Below are 20,512 nucleotides of genomic sequence, written 5' to 3'. Positions count from 1 at the left end.
CACAAAGACATGACCATTCTAAACTAATTGAAGAACTAGCAAAGATTCATGGAGACTATTAATTGAGCATTCCACAAATCTGTGGAATCTGGTCACAGGAGATCATAAACCTCAAATCGCCCCCCACACTGTGAAACCTAGTGATGGCAGCATCATGCTGTGGGGCTGCTTTTCTACAACACTGAGAGCAGCTGGTCAAATGTGATGGATGAAACCAGATGTAGGGTTGTTGGAAAGTCATGTTTCAAAAATAGTTAGTACTGCAATTATAGGAAAACATGATCAAATTTGGAAAATGTTAGGAGTACGAGTTGATTTGCAAACCGCTGAAAGGAACATACTTTACACTGTTGGTACATGTTTCACTAGTTTATTTTTCAAGTTTAAAGTGAACATAATGACTTCTACTGTTGAAATGTGCTTTACAATTATTAAGTATAGAAAAAAGGACAAATTAGCTCAAAAGGTATGTACACAATGCTTTAACCAGAAAGGCACCAAAGAGAAATAAGTATTAAGCAGAAAGGTAGTAATCTGCACTACAGGAAAAAATCTTGTGAACTTTTATGTAACATCATAAGCAACAAACTTCAAAACTTGCTGTTTTCTCTTACAATAAAACAACCTTTATTTGAATAGTTAAAAATGCTAATAAGACAATAGTGGTGTTGTGATTGCTAAAATATATATATTATATAAATACAATATTCTCAATGTAACATATTTAGTGTGTGCAATATTTCCTCCCTTTTGTGGCTACAGTCCGTCCCACACTTTGTGCAAGGAGGAAAAAAAAGCAACATCCGAACATCCTAAATACAAAGAGCTTGTTTTTTTCCAAATATAAACATTTTATTCATACACACTTGTAATAAATTATCTCTAGTACAATATCTAATAAAAATAAGCAGCAGGTTTCTATCAGCTGTTGTAAGAAAATGGCATCTGCTGTATTTTATTTGCTACTGGAATTAAATGATGATATGGATGTGATTGTCTGAACATTTAACAGTTTGTATATAGTTTTTTTGTGTGTATGTTTCACTGTAACAGAGGACTAATTGTTGTAAAGTTAAAGGTGAAACATTCTTGCACCAAAATCTCGAGTGGGCACACTCAAGTGGGATTACAAATCAAAACTGACACTCGTGAGGCAAATGAAAAATGAAAGAGGTAATGCATAATATGGACTCTGCAGCATGAGGGGTTGGCAAAGGTAACAGCTCAGTTTTTCACAAAAAAAACAAAACAAAAACAAAAAACATTCTCCTAACCAACACAGGTGTTAAGAACTATCTGCTCCAAAATGTGAGTGATAACTCTACTGCGAATTTACAGTATGCCAGGGATAAAAAAACAACAACAACAAAAAAAACATATCAAAGCACTTTTGGGTGGTCTCACCCATTTCTGACATGGCTTCATCATGATTGTTCAAACATGTGGTGTAAATGACATTAAAATGGTAACCTGAATGTCTCTTTCTTGCTCATTTGTTTAATGTGATGGTGACATAAGATGTAGGTATGTAGCCTTCATCTCCATTGTGTCTTCGGACGCGGGTCCATCCGTCTCCTTTGTCCTCTTCCACTACAGCCAGCACTTCCCCTTCCTGCATCGAAATGGTCCCTTCACTGGCACCTGAAACACAAAACATTAACTTTTGTAATGTGATAGTAGCTACATCAAATCAGAGATTTACATACACTGTATTCTTTTTCTTTTTTCCTCCACTCACTAGCTAATATGAAATCAGACCAGGAATTTCTTGAATTGTGTTTTGTTTTCCCCCACTACTTTCTTCAAAGTCAGACATTTACAGATGAATCAACTGTATGAACATTTACACAGTGATTACCTGTTTGAAAAGCTAGTCAGGTTTCAGATCCCATTACAGCTCCAATGAAAGTCACTGATGATCCTCTGATACCATATATATATATATATATATTTCTAGTTTTGTCCATAAGGCAGAAACCTTGTCTACTTTTAACACTAAACTTAAAACACTCCTTTTTGGACAAAGCTTAAAGTAAGAGAGGCTCAGGTTATTCTGAGCCGACTCTACAGTTATGTTGCTATATACACATTTCAGTATAAATAATTTATGCAAAATGTCAAACACACAGCTTTCTTGTGTGACATCATGAAAAAATAAGATGAGATATCAGGGAGACAGCTGTGAATCTCCACAATTCTCCAATTCAACCGTAGGAGAAAATCATTCAAATTCATTCATCTGTTTAATTACATACATGGAAGATAAAACGTCACCTGTATGATATGACCAGTCATATCATACAGGTGGAAAACGAATTCTGTGTCTCAGAGATGAATATGTTTTGGAGCAAAATGTGCTCATCAAAAGCAAAAGATGCTGGCTGTATCTGATAAGGAGACTAATAGTTGAGCATTTCAACCAATAGTCAAAATAGTGGACATTATGAGTATCCACTGACATTATGGTGCAAATAATGTCAAGTTTAAGTTGTTTTTCAGACAAAAAAATCATTGTTTTGTAGTGGTGATCTCATTCCCACAGATTGTTTGTGAGAAGAGCTAAAAAAATGACAAAGTGGCCTAAAATCCTGAGTCAGTTACACCAGTCCTTTTAGGATTGGGCTGACATTCCAGCAAGTTTAAAAAATGAGCACATTTTACCCCAGTCTAATATTTTGAAGAGCAAAGGAAATTTCTGAAACTTTAATTTGTTAAATCTTTTTACACAGTATTTGAAATTACAATAGCAATAAAAAAACTAATTGAAATCAAAAAGTAAATTAAGTCATACCAAACAGATTTGACTCAGAGATTAAATAAAAATACAATTTTTGGGATTAAATTAAAAAGACATACCAGGGAAGTTATACATCGCTGTGCACTTCCCGATGGGTGCCGCTGGCTCTTCATCTTCAAAGTCATCATCAAACTCGGCATAAATAGCTTGAGAGGGGTCGGGAGTGCTTTCATCTGAATGTGCACCATCAGGACTGGAAAGCAAAAAGGAAATCTGTCTTTTAGAAACAAAGAGAATACGCTTTGTTTTAAATTCATCTCTAAAGGAAGAAAATCAACCTACCTAAGAACTTCATGGGCTCCGTTATTGTTAAATGAGTGAGCTCTGTATCGTAGTGTGTCCCCCCGAGCACCTGCTTCAGACAGCCAAGTCTGATAATAACAGAAACATGTTTAATGCCATCAGCTTTATCTGCATGACTGAAACACTGTGACTAACCCAGGGTCCTAAATTATAATGAAACGAGGCCCTCGTCTAATGAATAAAGAACAGTGTGGAGAATTACCTCATACTTGTTCAGTTCTCCTCTGAGCCTCTCTATATTCTGAGATGTCTGACTGATCTGGGTTGCAAGACTAGCTGGATCTCCCATTTGAGGATTTTTCTCATAAACATCTTTCATCTTTCCGAGCGCTTCGCTGCAAAGGAAAACAAGGAAGAAGACAGGAACAAGGGGGGAGAAGAAGCAAAGTGACTTTTGGTGAAAGTTTGATCCCCCACAGCTCAGGGGTGGGTAAACAATTCATTCAAACTCAGACAGACTTGTTTACACTGCATGAATATTGTATCTATGCTTCCAGCAGAGAGGTTCTAACAGAGATTGCTACAAATGGGCAGGAAGCCGTCATGTGCATGCACATACCTCTGATCTGCTTCCTTCTGCAGCTCTTTAGAAATTTCCTCTAATTTCTGCTGTAACCTCTTCCTGCGCTGCTCCGGGGGGAGATGGCCAAAGTCCTCCGTCACCGTAGGCTGCAAGAAGTCGTCACAGGAAGGGTGGGTTAGCACTGAACTCAGACTCATATTTGTCACCTTCATAAACATGCCGTCACCGTGTCTAAAGAACCAGACAAGTGAGAAAGAAGGCCCTTTGCAACCAGCTCAAAATTTAGATCGCTTATTTAGATCTTTTAGATAAATTAGCTCATTTACCAACAATTACAAACTAAGAATAATTATGTGGTTTTTAGACCCCAAGAAAGCTATGTACATAAAAAAAACTAAACTTTGATTGAAAAAGGTGAGACACAAAAGTAAACAAATTGTAAACTGGATTCTTGATTGACGAGTTTCATCATGTACTAACAAGTGTCACTTTTCCTCCACCAGATGGCCACCTTTTCAATACAACACCAAAGGTCATCAATAAGCAGGAATACATTAGAAGATTTTTTTTGTTCTTATTGTAGAGGAATAACATCGCAAATTTACACAAGAGATGTTGTAAAGAAAAAGTGTCCAATTTTTTATGAGTTAAAAAACTTAGACCCCCACACACCATTTTTGATGACATTGTTACCCTACCATGATCCTGTCTGGGGTAAATTTCTGAGGGGAGAAAGAGAAACAGCACATTTCCAGTAAAAGACTTTACAGTAACTTTAACTGTTTACCTGCTTAGGTAACCTCAAAAGATGGTTACATGATGTCAGAGATATGTTAATCCATATACAAAGAGTATGTTTTAGGATGCATGCCTTAACTTTGATAATGATCAAGAAGGTTTTGGAGAGGCAAAGAGCAGAGAATAATGTCTATGTCACAAGAAGTGTTGGTGGCCTTGCACCCGAATCATCTCCTCTTGTCACTCACCGATCTCCTGAGTGTCCGGAAGGAAGAGATTCTGGGTTTGACTGTCTTATTGATCTCCTTCAAACAGTACGACAGGGGGTCCCGGCCAAACTTGGGGGAAGGGGCTCCATTAGGAGGTGAAGGGGCAGGGGGTGTGGAGAAAGGAGTGAGTGTGGAGGAGGAGAGCTGGGGGTCGGGTAAGACCAAACGTACCGCCACCCGAAAATGAGGTGTGCAGGCATAAGATGGTATAAAAAAAGGGGCGGGGGAGGATGAGGATAATAGAGATATGGAGGGGGACAGAGAAGACAAAAAACAAAAACAAACAAACAAAAAAAACATGGTGACAAAGGAAATAAAAAGACACCGTCAACACATTAAAGCACACCACAATGCCTGGAAGGACAACACAAACCCAGCAACGAGCCTAAAGAGCATGAAAGCACAAAGATACATCTTTGGCTCATATCAAACAGGACATTCCATGCCAATTCGCAATCGTTTTAGCAGGATAAACAATCGTGTAAATTATGCACACTTAAAAAAAACTGACTGGATCTGTAAAGTTTGGAAGTTTATTAATTAATTAACTAATTAATGAAATCCTGATGGACTATTCTTTATGCTAATCTTTAAGAGTTTGGTCATGTTTGTACAACTTGCTCTGCAGTATTCAATATCCACTCTTTTGAGCTCCTGGTTACTAAAATCCCTTTACCAAATTTGTATGCACCATTTTGTTCCTAAATGCAAAATTTGTTCCTTCCTGCTTCTATTTTAAGAAAACTTAAAATTTGCAAATAGGTATACATTTCCATTTTTTTTCTACTATTTACTTCAACAACAGAAATAAATTGCTGTAAAAACACCCAAATCAGTTGTTTAGCTTACGCTGCCCTTTTGCCCTTGATCAGTTGTTTTGACTTAATCAAAACAACTGATCCAAGTTTGACTTGATCAAGTCAAAACAACTAAGTAACATCCTGATATTTGGAGTTATAAAGCAATATTCCCTTAAGGTTCTAAGCTATGACTATATTAGAAAAACTTACTTTAAACTGTTGGCTTTCATGATAAGAAACACCCAGTAAAAGTAAAATAAACAGTCTTTTTGCTGTCCAAAAAAGTTAAGAAAAATTGTTATTAATTGGATATTTGATAATATATACTGAATTTCTGTAAATTTGTCTTTTACTAAAACCAATCAAAAAATGGGGATGAAACTACAATTTTTTTGATACCATTTGAACAATTATGTTTTCTAACAGTAAGTACGGATTTGGAGAGTTGCATGAACTTGCATGGAATGACTAGAAGCACAAAAACAAAACAGTAAGAAACCAGCCATAGCCTCCACACTGGTGCTACAACAGCCCAACACTTACTACAAAACTCAGGTAAAAGTTGAAGGGCAGCGTAAGACTCAGTGAGGATCATAGGGCAATACATCTGTATCGCTTCAGATTTCAAAATTAGCAGCTCTCTTGTTTTACAACCTTCCACTCATCTCTTTACAGCATTTTAATTGCCTTTTCATTATTGAACATCTTACACTTGTTTACTTTCATAGCAGATTGCTCAGAGTTTACAAGGCTGTACATTTTATTGTGCATCGATCATCAATGCTGCAAAAGTAAACATTTAACTATCAGGATTCAGTGTGAGAAAAAAACTTGTATACGTGCTGCGGACTCCAGAAGCTGACCTACATAAATAAAACCAGCTTGTAAACCAGTGCAGTTGTTATAAATAGCTGGCTTAATTACCAACAGTGGATATAGATTTTTGAGACAGGGCAAATGGTTTTTATTAGAGCGAGGGTAAATTGACAACATGGCGGGAGTGAACTACAAACATCTACATCTATGCTGAAAGATGGTGGGGTGGGGTCCATTAGCTAAATTACACAGCAGACTGATGGCTTCAAGTCTTCAATGCAGATGGGCTAAACTGCACTGCAACAAGATCTCGTGAGTAAACACACAGATCCAGAAGTCCAGGACTGTTATTATGTGAATGTCTGCTACTTTGGGGCTACACTTCTTAGAGTTATGGAGCTCTAACTACAGGAACGTAGTTAATAGGACTGTTTAAGGGCCAGACATAAACCACGAGCTACTTGAACCAGTACACCCAGTTTTCTATTCACACTTCTAAGGTCTAATTAGGAGAGCATGACTGATGACACAGAGCTCTGCGTCGCACACGTACACAGATCAGGAAGAGTGCACAGCTGGGCACAGCCACTAAGACATGCAGAGAGAAGAAGAGGTGCTGAACAAGCAGAACACTGCAGGGAAGGAGGAAGGGATCATTTAGTTTTGGGACTGGAGGAGGGGACCATTAGCTGGTTAGCAGTGGGCCAACCATAGCCCCAGTGTGGGATATTAAAGTTGTTTATAGTTTTGTAGCTGTGTAAAGTACTCTATGCTTCAAACAGACACTAAGGGACCAACATAAATGTTTAACAATTTGAGTTTCTCCGTCTCAACTCTGTCTCATTCTTATGTTGGCTCAAAGAATTTGTTGTGATGCACATAGTGCCAGGTTCTGGGCAGAATAATAGAGGCAGTGTGTTTGTGGAGGCCCACGGAGGAAAATTCAATGCAGTTTGGGTCCCGTGTTCATGAAACCACAAGCACAGCAAAATCCTGACTGCAAGTTGACCTATTGGAAGCCAGGATGCAGAGATACGTGTACGTGTCTGTGTGTATTTGGAGGGTCAAGGTTTATTCACTCACAGCCAGGGACAGGATCATGCAAAAGTTCCTTTCTAGAAGTGCTGGAGTGTAAATAAAATGAGACGAAAGAGGCTCATGCATTATTATACTGAGCTTTAGAATAGAGAAAGTATTCACATTGTTGGTATGTTTTTCGTGTGTTGCCATAACTACAGGTTCACCGCAAATGCTATTTGGAGGATTTCCTGGTTCTGGCAAGCAAGAAGTCAACTATTATCCTAAAATAGTAACATTAACATTTTAATCTTGTTATTTATTGTTCCTAATGGACACTCTGACCCAAGAAATAAAACCTGAAAAAACAATTTGTTTTTCTGTGAAACACCAAATGCCTGTAACATTAATGTTTGTGGAAAGGGCTTCTATTTGCAAAGACAATGAGCAATTACATTTACCACCTCAAAAAATGAAGGTAAAACTCATAAAATGTGAGTAGCTCCAGAGTCTAAAGTATGAAATCTGTAATTTTATTCGTCAAACAAAGGAAACGGTAACAACTCAGGTACAAACTAGCCTGTTTATTTGTAGCAAAGAAGATTTCTCTGCCCTTAACACTAAACGTTACACTGCAAATCTCACATTGCAGCTCTCACATATCCATTTCTAGAAAAATATGAGCATTAGAAGAGAAAGCAGACTAAACATTCACCTTTTTTCCCCCTCAACCATGTCTCTCAAACTTGGTTTCTGTAGAAAAAGGGGAAGGTGAGAGGGAAGTAGTGCAGCTGCTGTTTTTCTGTATGTTAAACCTCAAAAGCGTTACTAAAAATTCCTGTTACGCTTCATTATAAATCTGGCCTTTTTCATAGTGACAGAAGTGAACTACAGTGACTGAAATGATTAATTACTTCTGCATATCTATGTAAAAAAAAAAAAACAGAGCCTAGCAAAAGTATTTATACACATCAAAACCTCAAACTATTAGGTAATTTATTAGGGTTTTTATGATAAACCAGAATAACGTAGTACATTTGTGAAGAGGAAGCAAAGAATACATGAATTGTATATCTATTTTTTACCTCTTGTGTTTATCTCTTGTTCTCTCTGTTCAGGCCTCTTGCGACATGTTGCGAGTTTGCAGATCTAGAGACCGAGTTTGGTGCCAATTCTTATTTGCTCTGTCAGTCTCTGTCAGACTGGATGTAGAATTTCTGTGAACATCAATCTTGAAGTCTTACCACAAATTCTCAGTTGCATTTAGTGCAGGACTTTGACTGGGCTATTCCAATACAGGAATATGCTTTCCGAACCTCGTTTCACAGTCGCAAGTCTTTTGCAGGTTTTAGTGATTATCCCATGTTATCGTCTTCCATCATCCAATTTAACACTGACCAATTTTCCTGTCTGCTAAAGAATAGCATCCCCCAGCATAATGTTCTCACCACCATGTTTCAAAATGGCAATAGTGTATGATGTTTTCCATCCTCTAATACTTTGCATGGATGCACCTTTATGGCTTGTGGCAAACTGAAGAGGAAGCCTCTAATGGTTTTCTTCTTCTTTTGAATCTGTTTTTATGCTTCTTTTAATTGTAAAGCACTTTGTGGTTAATAAGCTGCAGAAAGTGCTACATAAATAAAATCTGAACAGAAACAGTGATAAGCGAGATGTTAAAATTTCACATACAACTTTCTAACCTAGATCTGCTTTAATTTTCTCTAAAACTTCATTCATCAGCTCTCTGGTATGTTTCATGATCTTCATGATGCAGTTTGTTTGTTCACTTATCTCTAACAAACCAATAAGAGCTTTGCATAAAAACCCAATTACTTGGTGGATGCCACTTAAACATTTTTTTATTGGATAAAAAGCAGCTGAATAAATAAATATGTAAACTGGACTTTGAAAAAAAGAAGAAAATTTGTTTATCATTTTTCTTCAATCTCACAATTATGAAATACTTTCTCTTGGTCTTTCAAAAGAAAACAGCAATATAGTTTGAAGTCTTAATATAATATAAATGTGAAAAGTTTTAAGAAGCTCTTGCAGTGCTCAATGAAAAGCAATCTGCTTTAATAACCCAAACTACACTAAGCTATCTAAACACTAGCAGGCAACTGAGGCAAAGAAGTTTCATTAACTCACACAAACACAGACTGCTGACAAAGCAGTCAATCTAGAAGCCAGACCATAAATCCACAACACAAAAAATGGTAAAGCAAAACTGAGAACAAAGCTGGAGCAGCAAACTACAACATATCACTTATAAATCCAGGAGGTGAATGAGGGAACTATGCAGCACACATAATGAGTAAATGAGAAAACAAGAGATGACACAGCAATGAGGTGTCACGGCTAAATGATGGCTTTTTTGGTAAATGTCAGAAAACTGGACAAGTGGACTCAAACCCTTCAACATCCACAAGGACAACAAACACAAATTTAGAAAAGTACAACAAATCTAATGCAGATATCAACAAACAAAGAGGAGATTTAAACCGATCTAAAATGCTGCAGAGCATCTGTGCAAATGTCATACTAGTTCTAAAATGAGGTTCAACATTGTTGAGTAAAACAGAAAATTTTGTAGCTGTGAAATAGTTGAATTGTTGTAAGCCGTCAGTTTGAGGTATAAAAACAAAGCACTACAACTATGCATTTATAATCTTTGTGTTCCTACAAATTCTGTGGAAACGTGAAGCATGGCAACTTATCAACTTTGTATCTGTGAAAGTTTACAATAAAACTCAGATTTTTTTATTTTTTTGCCATCTTTGTAAAACTTTAAATTCTTCTCAGGCATATTTATTTCACAGAAAAACCGTTTCACTGACAAAACAAGCCATCAAAGTAATCACTTAAGGAGAGGAATTTATCATCGACTTGGGTATCTGCAAAAGATACATTTTTAAAATCACCGATTGAGGGGAATAGAAAACTCATTCACATAACTGTCAAACTCAGTCCATATCAATGTTAGACTGTAACGAGAAAATGTCCTACCTTACTCCTCTTGAAAAGCCAGAAGTTTTTACTCTTGTTCTTCCCCAGAAGGTCCATGGGGCCTTTAGGTGTACCGAGGCTGCTGTCAGAGGAGGCTCGGTTAATACCCTGGCTGTAGTCTTCAAACTCTACGTCTCCAGGACGCTCAAATCCAGACTTATTCTGCTCTATTATAAGCATGGTGTCCTGCAGTAAACACAGTTATTAATAATACTTTCCAAAGAAATAACTATTGCGTGGCTCCGTTCTGCAGAATTACCGGTAAATGTTCAGTGTCTGAAACCAACTCACATTTTTCTCATTGACATTAGTGCCAGCTTTAGTAATCCCTTCCAAGCACTTGCCAATGATGGGCATCACATTCTTTTCTGTGTCTGAGAACAAGATGTAGCCATGTCCCAACTTTCGTATCCGCCTCTCATCCAAATCCTGCAATTTCTAGAGAGAACAAGACAGTTGATGTAAACAGTCATTACTTGAAATGAAGAAAGATGTGTGTACTGGTGCACAATGACATCACTCCTATTTTAAGGCCTAAAGTTGAGACTTGTGATGCTCCCAGTCTTATTATATGGGAGATCAAGATCTCACAATCACTGGTTGAAGGAACCCTTAATTCCATCAAATAACTTAAAAAATAGTGATTGCAATCTTTAAAAATCTTTATAAAACGACAAATTAATGACAGATGGACCACCTTTCTCATAGGCTTTCATACAAATAAGACTTGTTTCTGGACCCAGAGATGATGAAAACACATTTTTTATTTGATTTTTTCCCCTCATTGCATTCATTTTTTGAGTTCAGACTGTGTATTTTGCAGAACTCGGATAAAAATGTAAAATGTTCAACATAGCACTCCAAAGTTAGCAGTACGATTTGATGTAATTGTCTGTTACAAGTGTAATTAAGCTGCATATTTTCTACGATCTGGATACCAAATCAATTCTCATCCCATCATTGTTATGCCAGAACCCACAGGGCCACTGATGGCAGTTTTGTGGGCTGCAGCAGGTTCACTTACATTAAAAATAAGTGGCATGTCATTAAAATAGAACTGGCTCTGCTCTTTGTTGTACTTTTGAAGCTGAGCAGCGTAGTCATTCTTGCAGTCCTCAGCTACACGTGCTCTCATATGCGCCTGCTGCTTAGCCTAAAAACCACAGATGAAGCAGACAGGTTGAAAAGTGCAACTTGAATCATGCTAAGTGTTATTTTTTTCTCCGGTGTGTATTCTACAGTAGTTCTTACTTTTTCAACATCAGCTTTTGTGGCGTTGATGTCTTGATCCGTTTTCTCTGCATACTGTGCTGCGCGCTCTGCTTCTCTCCATTCTCTCTCAAAGCGCTTTTTACTCTGGAGGGGAGAAAAACAAACACTTTACTTGCTCTACTAAGGTGTGATCACATCTACCCGTTTGTCTGAAGCAACTGTATTGTGCCGTTTCAAAATTAGGATCTTTTTCGATTGTAGTTAATTGGATCTAAATTCAATTCTTTGATCAGTGTATTAGAATGAAAAGGGTTGAATTTGGAGCCAACTAGATACTGTCAGTAATTCACGAGCCATTATTCCTCAATTGCAGCATTGCAGGCCATAAATGGCTTTTGAGGATTGCTTTTGACAATAAATGAAACTACAGCTCAAATGTACTGGCATGTTACCATTTTCTCATCCACCATCACATGTTTATTTGCTTCAGCAACATCCTATTCTTAATTCATGAGGTTAATGTTTATTCTAAAATCTTCTGAAAAAGTTTTCAGTTTCCATTCTTTACAAATTTGTGAGGTCAGACACTGATGTTGGACGAGGCCGGCTGGCTCACAGTCAAATTTGCCCAAACAGATTTTCTGTCGATTTCAGGTCACAACTGGGCCAGCTAATCAAATTATTCCACACCAAACTCACTCATTTGGTCAGTGTTAAACTGAATGATTTAGAGACTGTGCAAATAGGAATGGCCAAATATTCCTCTCTTTATTTTCTCCAATATTGTAAAATGTTATAGGAGAAAATCAATAGCTGTACGACAGGCAAAACGGGATTGTAAAGAGTAGCTACAACACGAATGCCAAAAACTGACACCAATGATTTAATGTTAAAAAAATATAAACTGAGATTTCACCCTCTCCTTTATTAGTGAATCATGTTATTCAAACTAAAAGATTGATTACCGGAGATGGTGACTAATTCGTAGGGTTAGGACTGATTGTACGGGTAAAAGGAGTTTAAAATAAGGGTGCTTCCAACTTTGTTCCATCTATTTTCACTATAAACAAAACTCACCTGCCTAACTCAACTGCTTTCACAGTCACTCACCCGATTGTGTTTCTATTCAACCTTGAGTCCATCAAGACATGAATTAGAAGTTTTTACAGAAGAAAAACTAGACTTACACTGTCGAGCTGCTTGTAGGTGCTCTCCAAACTCTGCTGGGCCTTCTTGGCCTCCAATAGATACTGCAGACAATTATAAAAATAGAGAAAGAGAGAGAGAGAGAAATGTGGAGGAGAGCACAGAATAAACAATAACCTCAAAGAGCCACACAGCAAAACAGACAAGAAAACAAATACCAGTGTGTCTGTTGGAGGCGTCTTCAGTGAGTGTCTGCATGTGGCTGTGCTTTGCAGTCCAACATGACAAAGGCAACATGTTTCTCACTGAGAAACGAAACACCACGGCACAGACCAGACCTCCCTCAAGAGACACTTAAGCTTCTTTCCTGCTGCAACAATGAAATCTCCAAACATCTACTTTTTCTATTTCTTCCTCGTACTACTCCTGTACAAGACTCAAAAAATAAAAAATAAAAAACACACATTTGGTATTTTCTTAAACCATTTCTTAATATGGTGATGCAGGCACACATCCGTATGCTAGTGTATACTAAACAGCACTGTTTAACTTTGAGAAGAGCTTGTATATCTGATTAAAGCAATGCGACAACTTGCAAAACTGTTCAAAATGAAAGTCGCTCATACAAATATTATGGCTAAAGCAAAAAAGCTGGGTTGTAGGAGACGGTGTGTGTGCAGGTGAATACTCAATTCAATTACTTACAACTGCAACAAACATCCGTTGGTTTTTATAAGAAACTAGAAATCAATAAATTAGTTAAAAACATTTTCTAACTTTAATAGCAACTGAAAAACAAGCACAAAAAGCAAAAATCTGCAGTTACCTGGTTGTGTAAGTATGTACACCCTTAGTACGTTAATGAAGCTTCTTTTGAAAAGACGTGACTCGTATCGAGATCTCAGCAGCAATTCATTATGGAGAAGCGGATCACCACAGAATAAAGTTCAGCTGCCCTACTAAAATTTTTCCAGCATTTGATACATTTAGTGAAAACTTTAGGGATTAAAAGGTATCAGTCAGGAGAAGGATACCAGAAACAAATCACAGCGTTAGCCCTATAAATATTAGGACAGTACATATAGCCACTGTTAATTGGAGAAATTATGGACTTACTATTATTTAACTAAAACATTTACCATAGTTAATAGAAAGGCACAATGGAAACCTGACAGTAATGCTGAAGGAGCTGCAGGAACCTCTGCTTAGCACTGGTTGTGTTTTACATGTGACAACAATTATCTGCATTCTCTGTGTCTGGACTGAGAAGCAGAGTTGCACACATAAGCCTTTTCATTCAAAGTAAACAATCCAACAAGCAGAAAAATAGAAATTTAATCCAAGATGCAATCAATAGACACAAATGAACCAAATAAGCATCTTTATGGATATTGGAAAGACACAGGAGTAGTCAAAAAGAAAAAAAACAAAACACATGCATGGTTGAAAAAAATGCTAATTTAATGCTACAATACCCAGGCTAGTAATTAATCCCAAAAGTGAATACTTAAATTCTAATTATCTGATTTTTTTCTTTTAATTATATCTGTTTTTTCAGCTGAATTGTACACAATAAACATCACGCTGCTGTAAGAAAATACTTTGAGATTAAAATTTGTCTCAGTCTTTCACCTTACAAAAACTGCACTGTGTCAGGCCGTGTGAGTCTTTTTATATCCACTGCATGTCTTAAGTGGCTAAAAATCAGTGCATTCTTGATGCTCCGCATCAAGCTCACCGTCTTTCGCTCCTGCTTGAGTTCCTGCAGGTACTTGGTGAGATCAATGCAAATGTTCATGATCATGTTCTCGGCAATTAGCTCCCTCTGCCCCGCATAGTCGTTCATCTCATTCAGGATGTCCACAAAAGACTGGTAGCTGGACAGCCTGTCATTTAGGAGGAGAAAGGAAAGGGTGGAGAGATGAGGGCCGCTGATAAAGTGATAATTACACAAAAACTCTGCACCAAGCTAAGTTATGATAAGGAGCTTGTGGCTTCCTTATTCCTGTTTCCTTCTCAGGGAATTTAAAATGTCACCAGCATTGGCTCAAAACAACCTCATGAGTAACTATAGTAACAGAAAGTTTTAATAAAATGAATGAAAACTTTGAAACAAAGCAGCTGCTCACCTGCAGTCTGGCTCATCTTTGTTGCTTCGTTTTTGGTTATATTTCTTTGAAAGATTCCTATGGATGTGGGCATAAAGTGAAACCTAATTATTCAACAAATTCAATGGGAAACATCCAACAAAAGAAGAAACTCCTATGCAAAAAGGGGATTTAACACAACTGTAATAAAACTACAGATTATGAGCAAATTTCAATTCTCGCTCTTCCTCCTTTCACTCTCTGTTTGACCACATCCACTAAATCATGCGCCAGTCTGCTCCCACTTCCTCCCCTCTCCAGCAGAGCTCAGCACAACAGATGTGAGCTTGTGTGTGCGGGAAAACAACTGGGTGAGAAAGCACATAGGATAAGGAGAGGGAGAGAGAGAGACGAGAGGCAGAAAGCATGCAGCAGCTGGAGAATTGGGCTAGTGTTTCAGAGACAAACTAGAATCTGTCCCAGAGCAGTCATAAGACCAATGAGCATTTCATAAACAACCTTCCAACATGCAAACATTCAAACACAAACACAAGATGCTTTGAGCTGAACACGAGAATGCGAGCTGGTGTAAAAGGCCTACCTCAGTTGTTTGGCATAGCTTTGCTCGATCTCGGTCCTTTCCTTCACAAACTTCACATACTTCTCCACCAGCTCCAGGCCGGACTGCGTGTGCTTCTCTATGATGTCACACTGATCCTAAGGGAAGGAACAAGAAGACAAATAAGGAAAAGAAAGCCTCGAAGTTGAGTTGACCTCCAGCCCACAGCTGTGATGTTTCTCCAAGATTTAGAGCACCTAGAAGAATCTAGAACGGGAGGCAATAAACTAAACCCAACATAAACTAAACCCAACGTGCGTTCTCCTGAATGTCAGATTCCTCTTCACATGTGGAAAACATGTCGGTTATGGTCTCCAAAATTCCACCAAGAAGTGATTTTATTTATTTTTTTGCTATTTACAGAAGAAATTCAATTCCTCCATCAAACAAGATGGAAGAATTGAATAGAATTTTGTTTTGTTTTATATCCCTATCTCTGTTTCTTCTCTGCCTTTTGGTAAGTGACACTCTGACACCTTCAAGCTGAGACAAGTCAGTTTGAAGTGTTGAGAAATTGTTGTCTTCCCACACTATGCAAAAAAAAGGGATGGGGGGTGGGTGGGGAAGAGTTCCTTGAGTCTTTGACTAACCCTGCAGCTGACTTTAAGGTTGAACTTGGGGTCTGTGAAAAAGGGATTCCTTACATGTCGAGCCTTGTTCCTCAGCACCTCTAAAGCTCTTCAGGTAAAAGAAAAGCGATGGAGCTCAAATGACACAGTAGGGCTAATCGCAGGACCGAGTTAAGGAGGCCTGCAATCTGCTTAGCAATTAAAGCTCTGAAATACTAACAAAAAAGGCCTTCCTGTGTTCTTCCTGCAAAGTCTTTAATTGATAAAACTCTTTTTCAAAACTTACCTTTTTTTCATGTTAGTACTCACCTTAAATGAACCTTTATAGAATATGATTGTTACAAAATGAGAAGCTGTTGCTGTTAATTATCATCAGCAAACACAAAATAGTTGCAGGATTCTAAAGCTAATTATAAAGAAGTAAAATGGATTAATAAAACACAAGACATAAGTTGTCCTTTTACAAGGAAACTTTTTGTAGAAGTAATTTGATTCTTTCATTTCCATTTATGATTTTTCTTACAGTGTTTATATATGTAAAGCACATTTGAACTTTGCTCTATAAGGCATGCACATAAAACTCTGCACTGATGAATATCTAAGTTATGATGAACCAATGAGTTGTGAGAATTAAAACCCAAGATAACTTTTGCTTTCCACACAGAAATAAGTGAAACTAAAACCTTTGGATAAACTACAAAAACATACCATACCATACCATACCATACCATACCAGCTTTATTTATAAAGCACTTTAAAACAACCACAGTTGATACAAAGTGCTGTACAATCCAAAAACACAACAAAATAAAAATTATTTGAATTAAAAGTAGTTTAAAAACAAAGACATACACTTTAAACTAGATCTCACTGGTGTTGAAAGCCAAGTAAAATAGATGAGTTTTAAGACGAGCTTTAAAAGTGGACTGAGAAGGGGCCTCTCTGACCTGCAAAGGTAAGTCATTCCATAATTTGGGGCCCATAACAGAGAAAGCCCTGTCCCCTCTGAGCTTCCTTTTTGTTCTCGGTACCTCCAAGAGCAGCTGATTTGCTGACCTGAGAGACTGATGGGGTATGTGGGGATGAAGAAGCTCAGTGAGGTAAGCCGGGGCAAGATTATGCAATGATTTAAAAACAAACATAAGAATTTTAAAATGAATCCTAAAATATACAGGCAGCCAGTGAAGTGAGGCCAGGACTGGGGTCACATGGTCCCTTTTTCGAGTACCTGTCAACAAACGTGCAGCAGCATTTTGTACTAGCTGCAGACGTGAGAGCAGCGCCTGACTAACTCCCAGATAAAGTGCGTTACAGTAGTCCAATCGAGTTGAAATAAAAGCATGGATCACTGTTTCAAAATGCTGCCTGGAAAGAAAAGATTTCACTGACGCCAATCGCCTTAAATGATAAAAGCTGTTCAAAAACATGTTCAAATAATGTTACTCCCACCTCCATGTCTTATATGAAGGATATAATGACAGATGTGAGTCAAATTGAACAGGTGTGTGGCCCTAATTTTCCTGTCAAATGATCAAATAATGCTAGAAATATACTCATGTTTTCTGACATTTGCAAATAAATATTCTCACGGTGGGAAAAAAAAGTAGAAATTCTGATTTTTTTTAATAAGATGCTTGGGTTCATTTAATCTGCTTTATGGTATTGTTATTTGATACTTAGGTGGACAAATATGCATACTATCCCAAGAGTTCATATCTTTTCATTTCACCACAACATGAAAGTGCAGATAAAAAGTTGTGTGCCATGGGTAGCTCCTGCCACAAGCATTTTGCATGACTTAGAATATTATTTGCATATTTGGTTTTCGGATTGGTTTTCAGTTTGTACTACAGCATTGCAAATTAGAAACGAAGAGGAAGGTTTGAAACTGCCTCAGCAGATTGGATGTGTCCAATAGGCTCCAGATCTTAAAACCTGTTCAGTTTCTGCATTTTCACAGCGTCACACACACACACAAAACAGCTTCACAATACAAACAAAAGTTACAAGAATTATCACATTCAGGCGATCTCAGATAAAAAAATGGGCACTTGAACATCAAGATAAAACCCCTTATCCTAATGCCTGTGATTGCCAAGCTCCAATCAGGGTACCGTACTTTTTGTCACGTATTCTAAATTTTTTTGCCAATTCGCACAACTAAATGATTTGCCACTTTGTAATCCCACATACATATCTGCAAATGTAAGTTTTAACAGATATTTTAACGCTGTTTATCTCAGGCTACCACAAAGGAAGGCTTTGTTTCTTGTACACTTTTCACATTATGGAAGAAAACAGCAGTTTTACTGGATGTTTTCCACCCCCTTCTTTGGCCCCAAGAGCATAAACAGCATTCTCAAAACATTTCAAAGAACTCCAAACAATGAAAGTAACCTTAGTTTGATCTACAAGTAAAGTCCTGGATATTCTCTAGCATAACAGGGAGGGATGCAGCAACTGTGGTTGCACCATTAAAACAGCTAAAAGACACTAAAAAAAATTGGATCTACCATATCTTGAAAAGGAAAATTTAATTATACCCACTTCATTCAAAATACTATTGCTATATTTATAAATGCAAGCAATTTTAAAACAAAATGATGTGTATATAAATCGGTGTCCTGTGAAGCCGCAGCACTGATCAGACTATTTATTGTCTTTTATTATTGCCCTAAAGCCACAGTCAAAACTAGCTTTAAAAGGTCTTTATTTAGGCTGTTAGAGCTCAGATAATTTTCATAAATCAGAAGCAGTTCTATAAAGCAACTTCACACAGTCCTTTTAACATATATTTTTTTATAATAAGAAAGCTACATGTGCTCAAATGTCTCCATATCTGAACCCAAAGAAAGTATCCAACTTCTTTTGAAGTCATTCAATGCTGGAAGCAGCCACCCAGGATGTGCTGCTTTTTGTGCTATAAAATGTGCTATAAAAGTTCCACAAATGTTTCAGTCCTGAATCATTCATTCCTGTAGAAAATTAGGGACATGAGGCTTGCTAGACCTGATCGAAGGGAGCTTAACTCACTATCACAACTAAAGCCCAGAACCTGTGGTCTTGCACTGCACCAACCAGTAGCTTAAAATAGCCACCAGATTAACAACAATCAGGAGAACAGATGCCAAAGAGCTGAACCGCCTGTGCTTTGACTCTGCAGCCAAACATTAACAAAACCAATTATGCAAACAGGAATGTGAATGATCTGGTGGGCAGGTTGGACCCAAACGCACAAAAATGATCAGAAGTTAAATATTTTTCCCACATGTATATAATAATATTAAACTGTACCTTTAATTATTTTGTGCAGAATTCATTCTAAAAGCCCCTGGAGAAACTTTGTACAACGTAAAAGGAGCTTCCCTGAAATTTTCAAAGTAGGGCAAAACTAATTAGGCTGTTGCACCATTGCATAGGACGAAAAAAAAGAGAGCCAGAGACAGAGTACATACCCAGGGGGAGAGAGTAATGAGGCCAAAACCTCCTTTCCCTCCTCTTTGCAATGCTCCACTTTACACATTAGGTTCTCTGAGAATATACAAGTGGCAAAGCTTGTTTTGTTAAGGTTCAGGACAGTGCCAATCCTTTCAATTCTGCTTCCAAGAAAATAGCTTAACGTCCACGACAAGGCTATGCTGCCTTGATTTGGTTTTAATCTTGCACAGGGCTCTTCTCTGTGCATTCAGAACACAGAAATCAGTGCTTTGTGGAACCAGCAAACATGCTACTCAGGTAGATGCGCCTTATCAGTGATGAGCCATTGTTGTCAAGTCACATCACAGCGGACGATTTCATCTCTATGGAAGCCAAGCGCGACAAAATGTAAACAGAGAAGAAACGACACAACCCTCATACAGCTGAAGTACTCGCATGCAGAACAAATTGAGTTTTGACACTGCAGGAAATCAATCTCCATACTTTGCCTGTACCGTGAACACGACCTCATATGTCCTATCCCTTAAATTACGAGTCTTATACAGAGACGGTGTCTTTATTGAAAATTCGCAATTAAAAAAAGCAACACAAAAGGGCAGCACTCATATGTAATTCGTTTTGCAAAAAAAAAAAAAAAAAAAAAAAAAAAAGAAAAAAGTTAAACCGATTTGTCAAACTTTGTTCCTCTGCAACTTCGTCAACGTGCAGAACAACAGTGCATTACAGTCACTCTGGCTAGATTTCTTCTCACGATGGACTCACCCAAAGTTCCGTGCCCCAGTCCATGTTCTTAGCCAAACTGTTTCCTGAATACAAAGAACTTCTTCCAAAGTTATCCCAGCCGCCGCCGCAGCAGCAGCAGCAGCAGCTTGGAGGACGGACGGCCCGCAAACAAACACAATCCCGACTTGATCAGTCACCAAGTAAACACCAGGGCAATCCACTGGCGCTTTTTCTTAACAAAACGTGTAAATCGGCTTCATAATTAAATCACTCAACATTCGCTAGTAACCGTTGTTCTAATAAGTCCAAATATTTTTTTATAGCGAAGGAAACAGAGGGACAAAGTAGCTCTCGTATCCGCGTCACTCCCAAATCCCAGAGTTAGTGCGCTGTCTTAAAGGGCCAGCACACTCATAAAACCCACCGGGCCTGGAAATTGCGTTACA

General features: G+C 37.8%; 1 protein-coding gene across 4 annotated transcripts; it reads right to left on the bottom strand.

Moving 5' to 3' along the window:
• Positions 1-354: 354 nt before the first annotated feature.
• On the bottom strand, positions 355-20,449 carry trip10a (thyroid hormone receptor interactor 10a). Of its 4 annotated transcripts, XM_044099593.1 has the most exons (16): positions 20,106-20,449; positions 15,319-15,434; positions 14,760-14,816; positions 14,369-14,516; positions 12,672-12,734; positions 11,524-11,628; positions 11,297-11,425; positions 10,564-10,710; positions 10,273-10,458; positions 4,610-4,774; positions 4,322-4,345; positions 3,660-3,769; positions 3,303-3,435; positions 3,080-3,168; positions 2,857-2,990; positions 355-1,641 (listed from the first exon to the last, which is right to left on the bottom strand). In XM_044099593.1, exons 1-16 carry the CDS (start codon positions 20,127-20,129, stop codon positions 1,490-1,492), a joined length of 1,782 nt encoding a protein of 593 aa, XP_043955528.1. In that variant the 5' UTR covers positions 20,130-20,449; the 3' UTR covers positions 355-1,489. The 4 variants fall into 4 exon arrangements, with proteins under 4 accessions (XP_043955528.1, XP_043955529.1, XP_043955530.1 ...); XM_044099594.1 differs by lacking the exon at positions 4,322-4,345; XM_044099595.1 differs by lacking the exon at positions 4,610-4,774.
• Between the last annotated feature and the right edge of the window lie 63 nt (positions 20,450-20,512).

The sequence above is a fragment of the Gambusia affinis genome, linkage group LG19, assembly GCF_019740435.1.
Source record: "Gambusia affinis linkage group LG19, SWU_Gaff_1.0, whole genome shotgun sequence".
NCBI lineage: Eukaryota > Metazoa > Chordata > Actinopteri > Cyprinodontiformes > Poeciliidae > Gambusia > Gambusia affinis.
The sequence above is the reverse complement of the archived record's forward strand: the minus strand, read 5'-3'. Positions and strand labels throughout refer to the sequence as shown.

Coding starts and splice junctions, on each gene's coding strand:
- trip10a (XM_044099593.1), bottom strand. CDS start 20,129: ATGGACTGGGGCACGGAACTTTGG. Junction 12,735..14,368: donor TCAAGCAGGAGCGAAAGACG/GTGAGCTTGATG, acceptor AATTGTCTGCAG/TATCTATTGGAGGCCAAGAA. Junction 3,169..3,302: donor GAGAACTGAACAAGTATGAG/GTAATTCTCCAC, acceptor TGTTATTATCAG/ACTTGGCTGTCTGAAGCAGG.